The sequence below is a fragment of the Sminthopsis crassicaudata genome, chromosome 4, assembly GCF_048593235.1.
Source record: "Sminthopsis crassicaudata isolate SCR6 chromosome 4, ASM4859323v1, whole genome shotgun sequence".
Taxonomy (NCBI): domain Eukaryota; kingdom Metazoa; phylum Chordata; class Mammalia; order Dasyuromorphia; family Dasyuridae; genus Sminthopsis; species Sminthopsis crassicaudata.
This window is the reverse complement of record NC_133620.1, coordinates 112,577,995-112,595,011: the sequence shown is the minus strand read 5'-3', so window position 1 is coordinate 112,595,011 and position 17,017 is coordinate 112,577,995. Positions and strand designations below refer to the sequence as shown.

Sequence of the window (17,017 nt, the reverse complement as noted above, 5' to 3'; positions counted from 1 at the left end):
TGTACAGATAAGGAAATTAAAGCAGAGTTAAGTGACTTGCCCAGGGTCACACAGCTAGTGAGTGTCAGAGGCCAGAATTGAACTTAGGGATGATGAGTCTTCTTGACTAGGCTCAGCACTTTATCCACCAACCTGCTGCCCAAGAGAGATCTTACTGGGTTATAAAGTCTGAGATAGGATTTGAACTCTGGTCTTCCTATCAAATATAACACCTAATTTCATCTTAAAATTTTATTAAAAGGAGAAAAACAAAATCAATAATTGAATGAAAAACCATTAGTTCCAAAGATCCATAATAATTTCTGAATCACAATCCTGAAAACTTCTCAAACAGGTTACTTTTCCTCTTTAGTCCTTTTTTTTCCCCCCACCATGATGCTCTCTCTGAAAGTCAAAGTGATAGAAAATGGAATAATTTTCTTCTTCTTCTTGAAATTCTAGCTTCCTCATATCATTTATGGATCTCTAGCTTATAATCTTTTTTTAGGTTGAAGGCAATACTCGATAGTTTTTCAGTTCTTCAATGCCATCCTCCCTGTACAAAACGAAAACAAAACTTTTGTGCCCTTTTCCTGTCTCCAAGCACTACTGTTGCTTTCTCTGTTTCCTCCAGCTTCTACCTCCCACCCCCATTAATTACCAATAAGCCTTTTTATAAACTTATATTCATTCTTTCTACTTATTCAACTGAGAGAAGGAAGGGAAGAAAATAATCTAACATCTGATGCATAAGGGGGGAAACCCCTCCTCCAGACAAGTTCCAATCCAATATCTTATAAATGTGGAGGTAACCCTGGGTTCCTGAAGATCATCCAATAGAGAACAAGGCTGGCAATCCCACCAAGCTGGGAAGTCTCTGAGAAAGGGCTTAGTGATAAATTGTATGACTGCCAGTTTAGGACCCACCTAGCCAAGTTTGAGAAGCTCATCACCAGAAGGTGTTCTCCAGGTGATGAAGCTTTTTGGCAATCAGAACTCATGAATGTCTGGAGGCATTCTGATTCATATTGGTGTAGGGAGTGCTCACAGTGATTAAATTATAGATTCTTGAAGAAAAAAACATGGATTTGGATTTCCCTTGAAGAGGAGAGAAGATTTTAGATTGGCTCTGGTGGCTTTCTCTTCAAGGGACTTCAGCAATTCAACTATCTGTTGTTTCAATTTGGATATTTTGCCTATCAGTTTGTGGCAATGTGGCATAATGGAAAAAGTAAGATCTGCAGTCAGGAACCCTTTAGAGGAACATCTGCAGCTTCTAACTCTTTTGAGTCATGTGACCCTGGACAAATCATGTATCTTTTATGGGCTTCACTTTCTTTATCTGTAAAATGGTGATTAAAAATATCTATAATACCTATCTCACAAAATTGTTGTGAGGTCCAAATAAGATAATATATGAAAAAAGTTATTAAAAGTTTATAAATATTGGCTATTGTTAACACCATCACTTAATATCTGCCCAGAGAATGCAAATAATTCTGACTTTTATGATTTAAAAGAAAATATTTTCTTTCATTCCTAAGCTAAATTAGTTAATTCATTCATCCATTCAGTTAAGTTATCCATCCATTCAGCAGATATTTATAGAGTCTACTACTTGCAACACTTTAGTTTCTATATATTATAGTATACTGGAAAGATCTGGTTTTGAAGTAAGGAAACCTGAATTTAAATCCTGGCTCTTTCATTTAGTTGCTATGTATATAACTGATAAGTCACATAAATTCTCTATGCTTCATTTTCTTTATTTGGAAACAAATATTACTATTTACTCGAAAGGGTTGTTGGGAAGAAACTCAACCTTAAAGCACTTAAACCTTAAAACCTTAAAGGACTTCATTGACACAGACTATTAATGAAAAAAGTCTTTGGTTTTAAGCATTTACTAATTTAGCTATGGTTTTTGAATCATGCACTGCTCTTTGAATCGACCATGACAGCATTTTTCTCCATATTTGGAAGTTAATTATGACATTGGAAAAAAATAAAAAAATTAGTTAATGAAGGAATTCTTTAGATTTAATTTAAATAACTGTTGTTCAGTCATTTCAGTCATGCTCAACTCTTTGGGATCTCATTTTGGGTTTTCTTGTCCAAGTTGCTAGAGTGGTTTGCCATTTCCTTCTCTATCTCATTTTACAATAGAAACTGAGGTGGACAAAGTAACATAGCTAGTAAGTATCTGAAGTCAGATTGGAACACAGGAAGATGAGTCTTCCTGACTTCAGGCTAGACACTCTATCCACTGTACCATCTATCTGCCCAAGTTTAAATGATATCAACTGCTTTTGATTAACTCAGAGAATATTGTTTTTGTTATAAGAAAATGTGCTCTTCTCTCTGGTACATAAAATATTGTATTATTCTTTTGGTCCACAGAGAGGAGGAGGTAGAAAGATGGTGCAATTGTTTCTACAATAAAATGCAATAAAATTAAAAGCCCTGAAGAAGTTGTTCCTCCATTGTTTAGCACAATGCCCTGCACAAGAGAAGATCTTAGTAATTGCTTGCTGGACTTGACTTGAAAAGGATGCACAAAATATGAACTATATGTAAAAATGTTGACTATATATCTAAAGCCATTTTTCTTTGAAAACAATCTTTTTTTCCTCAATCCTATTTTTAAAAAGAAATTAGGGAAACAGCATTAGAAAGGCTTTCAAGCATTAAGTACAAATCTCCTTTATAACACCCTTAACGAGTAGTCATGTAGCTCTCACTTACAGAAATCTATACTCATAGAGAACTCACCACTTCCCAAGTCAATCATTTTACTAATGGACACATCCAGCAGTTAGGTAAGTTTGTTCCTTATTTAAGCTAAAATGTGCCTCTTTGCAACTTGTACTAATTGGTCTTAGCTCTCTCTGGAGGCTAACCAAAACAAATCTCATCTCTTTGCCTACAAATGTTTGAAGACAGTCTCACACTCCTCTTCTATCAGGAGAGTGGGAGTAGAAGGCTGAGAAAATAGAGAAACATTTAGGTTAATCTCATTTGTTGCTTGATGAGAAAATTCCCTTAGTATTTTTCACTTCTATGAGAGCAGCTGATGAGGAAGGCAGTTGATGGTGTAGTTATTTTCAACAGTTTATTTAGGAATATCAAGGTATAGGCTGTTGTAGTGGTAAATAAATGAACTTTATTTTTATTTGCTAGTGAGATGGTTTGGTGTGTAGAGTACAGTGCTACTTGAAGATTGGTGGTTGTCAGAGGATGGTGAAAATTTGAGGGGAGATTCATAAAGGACCAGAAAAGTTATTTTGTTATTCTTGAATCATTTTGTGGCATAAAGCATGCTTTTTAGCAGTATCTTATGGCATGAGTTCATGTATGAATTAGCCAGGGTTCTAGATCTAGTTGTAGATCTAGCATGTGAAAAAACAAGTGCTAATGAAACTATGAATTATACTTCAAAAAAAACTTCCCCCAAATTTGTATCAATTCATAATCTTTGCTAAATGCTTCCCATATTCAACTAGAGCCAATTCATCAAATTGTACCATTTCATATCTTGGCCACATGGATATAATAGGATTAGAAATTTAGAACTTGAATGGAGACAATCAGTCAAATCCCTTGATGTTTATAGATAAAGATAATGGAGATACTAAATTACTTGCTGAACATCATACAGATATTAAGTAATGTACCTAAGACCTACTTGGATTTCTTTAAAGCCTAGCAACAGGAAACTTTTCCCAACTTTCTTTCTTCCAGTGCCTTTCCTCTTTTACTTATCTCCTATTTTTCCTGTATATAATTTGTTTCTATATATTAATTTCATTTTTATTTCCCCCATTAGTTAGTGAACTCTTTGAGAGAAGGCATTGTCTTTTGCCTCTTTTTGTATTCCTAGCACTTAGCACAGTGTCTGGCAAATAGTAGACACTTAATATATGTTTATTGATTGAGTGATTTTTATAGAGGAGGAAACAGAAGAGCCCTTTTGTGAGAGACTGAGTTAGTTTCTCTTAATAGGTCACCACTGGGCAGATTATTATATTAGATACTTTGGAGTAATGTGGAAGAAAACAGAATTAGAAGACATAGCTCTAGTAGTGAGGACTTTAGTTAAATCAGAGATTTTATGTGAGAGGGATTAGCAAAATTTTGAGTCAGTTGGCTTGCCTTTCTCAATTCTTAATTACATGGGAAAAATAGACTATCTTACCCTGAAGCTTCTGATCTACTCTAAATGACATTTAACATGGCCGATAAAGCCCCGTGTTCTTGTCCTTTGATGGTTTATTAATTTTATTTACAGATGCTACCCATGCAACTGTCATCTTCCGGGAGCCTTGAATGGAAGTTGTCATCTGGTCACTGGTCAATGTTTCTGTAAACAGTTTGTAACTGGCTTAAATTGTGATGATTGTGTTCCTGATGCAAGTCATTTGGATATTCACAACCTATTTGGTTGCAGCAAAAGTAAGTGCATGGGCCTTAAAACATGCATTGAGTTTTTTTCTTTTCTTTCTTTCTTTCTTTCTTTTTTTTTTTTTAATTGATACATGACTGGTCAGGTTTATTCACTGACAACTGAGAAGGAAAAATGGATTTTTGAGAGATATAAATGAAAGACAAATATCAAAGGTAGTAATAGAACTTACTTTTCTGGATCTGGTTATCCTCTTCTAGAGTTAGTAGTTTGAATATGATCTTGTTTGTAAAGAAAGGAATTGACTCTATGCTCTTACAATCAAGATTCTTTTTAGTCTTTAATTCCAAAATGGAGGATTTATTCATATCAAGTTTAAGTTCTTATATTACCTATTATATTATATTATATATTACTTATATAATCTTATATTACTCCCCTTTCCAAAGGTAAGGGTATATTTATAGGGATGCCTAGTAGGAGTGAGACACATATTCTTCCATGTGGAATCCTGAGACATTTATAAGTGCTCATTCTGTGAAATGTCTCAAGTGATATTAGACTGTCATAAGCTAGTGGGTTGTTGTGCCACCTATATTCTTGAGAGTGAGGAAGAAATGAATTATCAAGTATTACTCATAACTATGAATCTGGAGTGGTGGCAAAATTGAGTGTTCAGGCTGCCCTCATATGCTAATGATTAATAATTATGATAGTTGATATCCATAGAATTTAAGGTTTAATAAGTCTACATATGCATTCTCTTATGTGGTTTTTCATGACAATACTGGGAAATAGATGCCATAGATAATACTAATACCAATAATAATAATAATGATAATTATGATTCCCATTTTGAGAAGTAGGATGGTCTGGATTCTGGTACATAGAAAGCTGGTCTTGAAGCTAGGAAAGCTTGGGTTCAAATCTTGCTTTTGACAATTACCAGCTGTTGCCTAACTTATCAGGGAGCTGCATAAAAGATGGTGACCTGCATTAGTAAAGAGAGTTTCATCATCTGACAGTCTATACCAGTGGCATCACAAGTGTAATTCCAATCTGTTGGAATACACGGGAGCTGTTGGAATAATACATGGGAGCCATTGGAATACATGGGAGTCATCTGACAGTGATTGCTGGAGATCCAACCCAGACCAGCAGAATGAATCTCCTCTTGTGAGAGGATGATACAAGGAGACTGAGAGGCAGTTGTGTTGTCTTAACTTTCTCCTCTTCCCTCTGCCTCCAATTTATCTCATTCCTAATCCACAATGTGTCGGCAAAGGCTGCTTTGTAACCTCTTCAGATGTTATGGTTCACAGCTGTGGAGGCTCTTGGAGAATTGACTTGTTCCTTAACACCAATTCTAGTATTTCCATTTTCCAGACAAAGTAAGTGAGGCTTAGAGACATTAAGGTACTTATGGTCAAAGCATAGTTAATACTCTGAATGAAAGGAGATCAAGTGTAGTTTTTTTTCCCCCCCTGATTTATCATAGTCCAACATTTCTGTTTTGCTATATGCCTCAAATTTACTAGGAAGAAAATGAGCATTTATTTAGTGCCCCCAAAATGCTAAGCATTTTACAAATAACTTTTCATTTTATTCTCACAAGCACATTAAGGGATTAGCATTATTATTATCTTCATTTTACAATTGAGGAAACTGAGGCAAACAGATGTAGAGTTACCCAGGGTCATATGACTAGTAAGTATCAGAGGTTGAACATGAACTAAGGTCTTTCTAATTCCAGTTCACCAGAATGTTTATGTCACAATGTCTTGCCTGCACATTTGAAATAAGGCGTTTTAACTGAAAAGCACCATTGTGAATATTCATGTCTTCATATGGTTACACATGGGAAATTATTTTATTCAATATCTATGCTTATTGATATAGCATTTGAGTCATAGTAGGCACTTAATGAATGTTCATTATTATTCAGTAAACATATAGACTGATATCAAAACAAAAAGAGACTTCAGAGATCATTTCACTCATTTTATTTTCATTTTTACAAACAAGGAAATTGAGGTCTATGAAGTCACATGATTCTTTGGAGGGTAGAGACTAAATGGTGCCATGTGCAAAGTTTTTTTTTTTTTTCTGTTACACAATATTGCTTTTAGCTTATTTACACTATACCTTTTGGGGTTGGATTTAGGTAAAATTTTTTAAACTGAATTTTGTATTGGCATTACCTATAATAGTACTTAAAAATTCTGAGATTGAGCCTATTATTTTCTTTTAAATTACCTCAATATAAAATGAATCAGTAATTTTTGAGGATACTGGGCACATCCAACTTTACTTTCCAATATAATATCATCTCCAAAAATCTAAGAGCTTATTCTTGATCATGAGATAAAATATTAAGATTATCCCAGACAAAGGTCATGGTAATTGGTTGTATGACTGAGCAGTTCTCTGATTCTTGAAGGAAATAATGTTTTATGGTTTGAAAGCAAAAGTTATAATGCTTTCATTATTGACTGACATGGAAATTAGCAAGATCCTGCTTTTTTTATAGTACTTAGCTATTAAAGATCATTGATGGTGAAATTTGAAAAAAAAAAGTCTTCCCCCTCACAAAATTAAAGAAAAATGTAAATTTACTCATGATTAGAAGTTGTGACTATTGCCTAAGAAAGTCCTTTTAGTTCTAGAGATCAGTGAAAGAAAGCATCCCTCAGAATTCATGGCCCAACTATCTGGGGAGTTGGTCATCTGGAAAAAGTCCTTTTGACTTAGGAATCTAGAATTTAAAATATGCTACTAATCACATTGTGGCAACTTATACCATGGTAACTCTATTTTAAAACTTCCTAAGGATTTGGAAGAACTCACATTTACTCAGAGTCCTACTAACTCATATGATATCTTATCTGGCCCAAGAGCCATCTCAATTGGGATTTTAAATTGCCTCCTCAGAAAGCTGAGTGGTACTCATTGAATCATTAGACTTCAGAGCTGAATTTTCAAAATTTCTCATTTCATTTCCCTCCAGGCATGGTTTGCTTAGAATGTGAAATCTGACAAGATCCTAGTCAGAGGCTATCACAACAAATAATCATGTGTAAATGTTTGAAAGACTAAAGGAAATGAACTCTTGTTGCCAGGAAATTTTTATTCCATGCAAATTATGATTCTAGCTTTCGTTTTCTGGGACTTAGGCATGAGACTTAATCAGTCTTCTGTGATTTTGTTAGAGATATTTCAGGGATCCAAAAGCCAGTGTTAAGGTCAGTTTTTCTACTTCCTTTATAGTTCATATTTCTGATTATTTGCATATAACTATATAATAATAATAAACACTAGCTTTCATTTGTATAGGGCTTTAAAGTTTGCATAACCTTTTATGAATAGAATTTCATTTGATCATCACAATAACCCTGAGAAGTAGGTACTATTATTATTTCCATTTTACAAATGAGGAAACTGAGGCATAGAATGATTAATTGATTTGCCCAAAATCACACAACTAGTAATTGTCTGTGGCTGCAAATGAAATCAAGTGTTTCTAACTTCAAGTGTGACACTTTATCCACTGTTCTACCTGCCTTTGTATATCAATAATATATCCATCTATTTATTATGTATCTTTCTATCTAATTTCCATCTATTCACACACATATTGCATCTTATATACATAATGGTGACTAGATTTAATGTTCTTTTCTCCACAATAAGCTAGAAGTATTAACTAGGCAGGAATTGTTGGGCTTTTAAGATAGCTATAGACACATGATAGCTGAGTCTCAAAACTTTTTTGAGCAATTAGAGACAGTTGACTTCAGAGGTCTAAATATAGACCACTGAAGGAATCAAATGCACTACCAATACTCAGTCAGGAAAGGAGATTTTGCTAAGGGCAAGCCTCCTAAGTCTTTAAGTGTAGGGTGCTGATTGTTAATAACTGTGTTTTCATATGTCATCATAGTGCTACTTAAAATTCCTTCAGATCTGTTTTTTTTTTCCCTTAGGATCATGGCTTATAGGAATTTCAATAGTATTTTATATATTTTTTTCAAATACATGTAAAGATAGTTTACAACATTCATTTTTGTACGATTTTGTTTTCCAAATTTTCCTCTCTCCATACCTTATCTCTCCTCTTTCCAAGACATAAAGCAGTCTGATATAGATTAAAGAAATATATGCAATCCTTTTAAACATGTTTTCATATTTGTTATATTGTGCAAGGAAAAATCAGACCTAAAGGGGAGGGGGTGGAACTGCAAGAAAGGAAACAAACAAAAAAGGTGAAAATACTATGCTTTGATTCACATTCAGTCTCCATAGTTCTATCTCTGAAAATTGGCATTTTCCATCCCAAGTCTATTGGAATTATCTTGAATCATTACATTGTTGAGAAGAGCCAAGTCTATCACAGTTCATCATCACATAATCTTATTGTTACTATGTACAATGTCCTCTTTCTGATCACTTCACTCGGCATCAATTCATGTAAGTCTTTCCAGCCTTTCCTGAAATTAGCCTGCTCATCATTTCTTGTAGAGCAATAGTATTCCATTACCTTAATATCCCACAACTTGTTGAACCATTCCCCAGTTTATGGGCATCCACTCAATTTCCAATTCCTTGTTGCTACAAACATTTTTGCACATATGGGTTCTTTCCCTTTTTATATTATCTCTTTAAGATATAGAATCATCAGTGAGACTGCTGGATCAAAAAGTATGCATAGTTTTATAGCCCTTTGGTTATAGTTCTAAATTGCTCTCCAAAATGGCTGGATCATATGAATATCCATCTGAATGCTTCCTCAGAAAATAATTATGGTGTACTAGCTATCAGGCTAGTAGAGAAGTGTCATCTTGGAGTGTCTGTATTTAAGCTCTGGAACTTTCCACATTTCAAATTAAATGATTTTGAAATTTCTTTTCTTGTTGTAATTGTCTTAATATATTTTAGGCTACTGTTCTGATATGAAGGCAACATGATATAGAGCATACTGGGCCTGGAGTCAGAAGACCTTTTTTGAATTTTGGCTCTGGCATAATCTTAAGTGTAATCATACACAAGTCACTTCACTTTTGGAGATTTAGTCTTCTTATTTGTAAAATGGGCATTGTTGTGAGGAGAATGCTTCTTAAATTTTAAAAGGATATACAAATATATTATTATTATTGCACAATAATTAGGGAATTCCCCTTAATACTGAAGAATCAGTAATGAAATCTATTGGAAAGACTTTTATCCAAAAATTCTACCACTCTTTCCTCATTTTATATGGTTCTTATATTTTGAATTTCAAGACAGGAGTAGTAATGGAAGCAAAGTGTTTATGGGGGTTGAACTGGGGCAGGAAAATGTTAGCAATCTCTATTAGTGACAGTGAGGTGGCCTAGTGAATTGAGTGATAGACTTGTAATAAGGATATGAGTTCAAATTCATTCCCAAACACTTTCTGCCTATATCATCTTGGATGTGTTAACATCTTTTTGCCTCTGTTTCCTTATATGTGAAATGAGGATCATAATAGTACCTACTATCAGAGTTGTTGTGAGGAGAAAATGAGATATTTGTTAAGCACTCTGCCAAATTTAAAATAGTTTGTAAATGCTAGTTATTATTATTGTTATGGCACCTAGATTAATGTATTTGGTGAATTTTAACAAATATTTTTGGCAGATTTGTGTATATCTGTGTAGGGATGTTATGGACATAAATGACTTTTGGAAAAGTAAAAAAAAAAAAAAAAAAAAAAAGACTTCATGGTCATGATGGAAATGAAAATCTAGTGACTAATGTGATACCTGCCATAGCAGGAAAAATCCTGAATTTGGAGTTAGAGGACCTGGACTTGAATAACAACTTTGCTACTTATTATCTCTATGACATTTGACAAATCATCTAATCACTCTTGACTAGTTTCCCAATCTATAATATAAGGGAATGGGAGTATATGGCATTTTGGGACTCTTTCAGTTTAAAAATCTAAAAACTTATAAATCTGAAGGAAGGAAAATGGGATGATTGTATTGAATACTTGAAAAGAAGCGCTTCCTTGTTTCTTTTTTGACAACTTTTGGAAACTTATCTCCAGAAACTTGATGAGAATGTGGAAGTGTAAGGGGATATTATATCAGGAGAAATTTTTTTCTTCTAAAACATTGAAGATAATAAAGTCCACCCCAAGTAAAGAGTTATATTTTACAGTATGTTTAACATGAATTTGGATAATCACTTTTTTTGGGAATTATATACAGATAATTCTTTTAGTTTTGGACAAGATGACCTCCAAAGTCTTTTCCAACCTGAGGTTATGATTCTATGAAGTAGTTATAGAGCCATAAATATGATGTAATTACATCCCCCCATCAGAATGGAAAGTCCCTGAGAGCAAGGGGAATCTTTAGTTTAGTTTCTAGTTATATCTTCAGGGCTTAGCTCAGTCCCTAGTACACAGTAAGCACTTACTATATGCTTATATTTTTTCCTACAAAACAAAGAGATGATTTTTCCCATCTAGCCTTGGAGTATGCCATCTTATAATTTAATAGATACACTGAGTATGTGTATCTGTTACTTTGTGATAGAAACTCTGCTATTTAAGATCAATAGCCATAAATATTCCCAAATATTACTCTATGAAGTGAGATGTAAGATACAACTGCTGCAGCATTGTATTAGAACATTTCCTTTAAAAACCCAAGATATTACATTGCTTTAAATTTCAGGTTTTAATTAAATTTAGTCATTTTAGGATATAAGTGACTTAAACAGAAGTACAAGCACTATCCATCTTTGGAGAAACTCCAGAAATAAGGGTCAGGAAGAAAGCTCTTAGAAAATTTTGGCATTTATGATCACAGACTTTGGTGGGTTTTTCAAGTAAATTTATGTCAGCTACTTTGACCTACCGATTTGTTTTATGCTGATAGATAAAAAGCTTTGTTTTAGAGAGCTTATGATACATTAGCTTTGTTTATTAATGTCTTGGTAAACCACATGTCTTTTTGATAAAGTAATTCTGAATCAGGAAGACCTCTTGGCTGCTGATTTCACTCCAGTTTACTAGTGTGTTTATTGATTGCCTTTGTTTATAAATGTTCTCTTCATTGTAATCTAGCTCCATCCCAGCAACCTCCACCCAGAGGACAAGTTCAAAGTTCTTCTACTATCAATCTCTCCTGGTATCCACCTGATTCCCCAAATGCCCACTGGCTTACTTACAGCTTATTTAGAGATGGTATTGAAATTTACAAAACTGAAGATAAGTACCCATACGGTAAGTCTGAGTATTTGAAAATAAACCCATATATAATGCATTGAGTATTTAATCCAGAATTTTCATTTTTGAAGTTTCTGGAGAGTAGAATGTTCATGATTTTTCTCCATTTGTTAGGCTTTAGTTTCACAAATTATTTTTTAAATTTAATTTAATTTTTAATTTGTGTAATAAAAGCATTTTCATAATTGTACAATAAAAAGAAGATTTTAAGTGAAACTTCAAATCTACTATATATAATTTGCTATTCCTTTCAAATATACAACAAAATTATCATTTAATTTTCTTTTTTATCTTCTCTCCATGATGATTATTATTAGACATACACGTGTATGTATATGTTTATATATGTATATATAAATTCCATATATGCTCTATTTTTTTTTTTCTGGTAGCAACTTTGTTCAAATGTCCTTTATAGTTAATTTTAGCATTTGTAATACACAAAATAAGTTATTTTCTCAGTCATTCTTAGAACAATATTGCTATTACTGTATACAATGTTATATTGGTTCTGTTCATTTCACTCTTCATTATTCTGTGGAAATCCTGTGTTTTCCTAAAATCATTGAGCTCATTATTTTTTATCGCATAGTAGTATTACTTTACAATCAACATCACATTCCTCAATTGAGGGTAGATTTTTAATATATATACAATATATGCACATATATACATATAAAATAATATTCCTTAGTTTTATTTTCCTTCAAAAATATAAATAGATAAATGTTAAAGAACTACATTTTGGAAATATAGGGAAATTAAGATTTACTAATGAATGAAGGTTCTTTAAGAGATTTTCCTTATGGATTGTTGATGATTTTAACATAATATCCTAATAATTTCAACAGTTAATAAATAATTACAGCATGCAAAACATTGAGGATATAAATAAAAGACACTGTATTTAAGGCATTTATATTACATTGGGGTATGCATCATATCCATGGATAAGTAAATGCCAGATAGTTTAAGGAAGGAGACAGAACTTACTGGGAGCAATCAGGAAAGGTTTTCATGTAGGAGGTGATACTTGAGCTAAGATTGTTGATCTTCCTAGTCTTCTTTGGTGTCCCTGGATTGAGAGGCTTGGAAGCTATTGGTACTACTGCTGATTTGAAGGTCCCTAGACCTTGCTGTCTTGGGGTCCAGGGGTGGAGCTACACTAGCTTAGCCTATACCAGGACTGATGTCACAGACTATTTTTGGCTGACCTAAGTTCTCTTTGTTTGGAAATGTTCTTTTCCACGTTTTGGGGGTGTTCTGATGTTCTAAAATTTATTTAGAGTTATTAGTTAAAGGAATTTTTAGTGTTTTGAAGGAGAGTTTAGGTGAGTTCTGGCCTTTACCTCCCCTCTGAGCTAAGCTTGAAAGGTTCTAAAAGGTGAAGGTAAAGAAGATATACATTCCAGACACATGGGTCAAATGTATAAATAAGTTAAGATGGTCAAAAGATGGAATATCACCTATGAGCTAAATGTGGTTGGAACATCAAGGGTGTGTGAAGGGAAGCAGTATGAAAAAGTCTGTAAAGATGAGTGGGATCTAGATTAGTAGGGGTTTTAAAGGACAAACTGAGGACCATTAATCTAATATTAAGGTGTTAAGGAATCAATAAAAATTTCTTGAGTAGGGTAATGGAATGGCCAGCTGTCCTATGTAAGAAAATTATTTTGGCAGCTATGTAGAGGATAGATTGCCTGTAGCAAGAGAATGGCAGCCTAGGAATGAGTTTGAATTAGTCTAAGTTAGAGGTGATGTGGGCACGAAATAGGATAATTGTTGTGTAAGCAAAATTAAAGAGAGTTAATAATGATTATAGAGGGAAAATGTACAAGATTTGGCAATTGATTAAATATGGGAGTTGATGGAGAGGGAGTCATGACTTCCTGTGAGGTTATGAACCTAGATTGTGGGTTTGAGTGGTGAGGGAAGAAAACAAGTTCTAACTAGGATATGTTAACTTTGAGATGCCAACAGGACAATTATGTAGACATATTTATTTCATAGGTGTTGATAATGTGGGACTGAAGTTCAGGAAAGAAGTTAGGGCTGGATATATACAATTGTGTGTGTGTGTGTGTGTGTGTGTGTGTGTGTGTGTGTGTGTGTGTGTATCATTTACATAGAGATGGTCATTGAACCTATGAGATTTGATGATATCACAAGGTAAAGAATATGTAGAGAAAAAGAGAGCAAAGGCTAGACAGAACCTTGTGGGACATCTACTTAATGGATGGAGATAGAAGTTGATTTAGCAAAGGACACTGAGGAGCAAAATGACAAGTAGAAGGAACACCAATACAAAAGAATGTAGCAGAAGGCAAAGAATGAGAAAATATCAAGGAGGTGTCAAAAATTCCAGGAAGTCAAGTAGAATGAGAACTAAGAAGAGATCACTGGATTTAGGAGAAATGACTAGTAATTGGAAAGAGCAGTTTTGTATGAATAGTGTTGGAACATAGATTGCAAAAAAGTGAGAAATGTAGTGACAAATGAAGAATTGCAGGCAATTTTTTAGAAGTTTGTAAAAGGGAGAAGAGCAATGGCAATAATTTGAAAGAAATGGAGGATCAAATAAGAAGTTTATTAAGGTAAAAGAGGGCTGAAAATGTATTTAGCAGGGGAGGAGTTAGGGGATAAGAGGGCACTAAACATAAGAAATGGAATTATCAAAGATTTTAGGTTCCTGAAGAGAGAGAAGCAGATGAGGTCAAAGGTACAAGGTCAGGAATTGGCCTTGACAAAGCAAAAGTCCACTTTCTCTTCAGAGACTGGGATAAAGGAGGAAAGAAAGAATGATAATGTAGACTAGGTGCCCCATAGATGACTATAACAAGGCTGTGGAATAGATTACATGGCTGGATGGAATGTATCTTAAAGGAGGAGAGGTCTGGCAGTGTTAATGTGAAATAATAAATAATATCATCCTGGTCTAGTGTGTATAGAAGTATGGAAAGAGTATTCAGATTTGAAGGGGATAGTCAGGGATATAGTATCTCCTGGGAGAAGTCAGGTTTCCATGAGTTTTAGTGCAAAATGAACTTTAATTGAAGGAAGAGGGCTTTGGATGGAAGTTAAGGAAATTCTTTATAGTTGGGAGATAATTAAGAGGGATTTTAAAAAATCACAAATAACCATTTTATTCATTATCTTTAAAGATATTTATTTTCAATGGCTTAGGTACCCTTTCCATGGTTACAGAAGAGTAGATTAAAAGATTTTGAACATTCCTCTATCCCATTGCCTTATGATTCTATATGTGTTTTGTTATAGCAAATTATACCATTTAAGAAACACTAGGAAGGACTTGATTCAATTTTTGCTTTTGACTATATTAAGAACTTTAAAAATGAATGATGAGTTGGAAACTTAGGTAAAATAAAACTTAGTATACTCTTGGTGTGTATATCCTTTTCAAAGTGGTTAAGGTGATGATTCTTCCTACCATAGGTCGATGCCCTATATTGATTAGCTTTGAAATGTCTGTATAGCATAATGGTTCATTATTACATATCACTGTGGGTTACATTTTGTAGCTTTATTATCTCTGACATGAGCTAGGTTGTCCTATTTATAGTTCTTAGAATTATACTTTTATTAAGTGCTCTAAGCTTTCTTTGAAGTTGTGTAGAGAAAACTCTGTACTCAAAAGAGATGCAGATTGCAAAGGGAAATGAACATCTGTCTACATCTGCTATGTTGGCAATGTGGCCCAAAAACCTGCCACTTGAATGTTTGTTTTCTTCCAAATAACAGCATGATGCAGGTGTCCTGAAACTTCAGTTTCCATGATAGTGGAAAAATATGTACAGAAATATTGGAAATAGTTCTAAAAAGTACAGAATTGTACTTTATAATTTTAGATCACTTATGAATGATGGTGTCATTCTTATATATGAGCATTTGAGATCATGGTGTCCTATTTCCCACATAAGCTTTAGTTCAGTGGAAGAACTAGAGTTGAAAAACTATCTGAAATACCTTTGTACCTAGAGACAAATTTCACCATGGCAACCTAATATGATCCATTTTATAGAACATTAAAAATGGAATATAGTGCTTTGACACTATTTCATGATTGCACTCAGCTAGTATCTAAATAATAGTTTCTTACACAATAACTGTGTACTAGTTCGCTAATCAGACATTTATATAATCCTATTTAACAAGCCATTATTTTCTAAAACCACAGTTTTTGTGAAAAAGATTACAATTCTGACATTTCTTGACAATCACTGTAATTAATGATGTGAAAATCATCTGCATGATGGCATTTGAATAGTAAGAACAATTTGTTAATGCTGTCAGAACTTTGTATCATTCCAATAACACTCTGATGTTTATTACTGTAGTTTTGGTGTGTGTGTAGCATATGCAATATGAAAAGGAAACACTACTTATATACAGCTGGATGAATATAGATTTTTTTTTGGTTAAGTAAGAGTTTGGAATTATAGTTAGAAGAGCACTGAACTTTTCAAGGAAAATTAACAGTATTGCCTTCAAAGGTATCTTGATGTTTTGGATGTGGACATTATAGAATTCCTAATTAAAAATAACTTTTGGACTTCTGTTAACTGGGCTGATGGACCATGGGAATCCCCAGGTAGCAACTTTCTTTGTTTGAGAGACACACAAGACATACTATGAAAATGAAATATGTATAAGGATTTCATTTCATTCTATTGATTATTACTAATGTGACCATTTTGAGTGCTATCCAGGAATGTTACCACATTTAGGTTGGATATTATAGGTAAAAAGATGTGTTGCAGAATTCTGTGTGGTTAATTCTTCCTTTATGAGTCAGGAATAGAATAGAATTCAGCCCAAGAATTGCAGAACTTAAAAGCTGAAAGAGATTTCATAAAGCAACTAATAGTCTCTTCTATGGCATCCCTAGGAAGAATTTTTTTTCAGTGTTTAGTTAAAAGGAATCCATTTCTTACCAAGGCATCCCTTCTTATTTTTGGACAGCTCCAACTATTAAGTTTTCCTGAATTGAGTCCATATCTGCTTTTAAAAATTTCTGCCTATTATTAGTAATTCTGTCCTTAGAAGCTAAACTGAATAATTCCAATCCCATTTTTTGCAATATAACCCTTGTGATATTTGAAAATAATTTTCATGTATTTACTAAGTCTTCTCTTTCCTAGGTTAAACAACCTCAGTTTCTTTAACCAATCCTAATATGACATATTCACCAGTTCTTTCATTATTTGGGTAACCCTTCTTCTGTACATGCTCCAATTTGTCTATGCATTTCCTAAAAGGTGTCCAAAACCAAACCTATTATTTCAGATATGCCTCGAGCAGGGCATTTTATAAAGAATTACATTTCCACATGGCTGCCAGTCTTTGGACTTTGTCCTACC

At 33.6% G+C, this 17,017-nt stretch overlaps 1 protein-coding gene across 1 annotated transcript in view; it reads left to right on the top strand.

Moving 5' to 3' along the window:
* Positions 1–17,017, top strand: part of USH2A (usherin) — a 1,025,480-nt gene that overhangs the window by 202,324 nt on the left and 806,139 nt on the right. The window contains exons 14-15 of the mRNA XM_074264677.1: positions 4,268–4,431; positions 11,478–11,636. Coding sequence (XP_074120778.1) covers positions 4,268–4,431; positions 11,478–11,636 — 323 coding nt within the window. The remainder of the gene's footprint in view (positions 1–4,267; positions 4,432–11,477; positions 11,637–17,017) is intronic.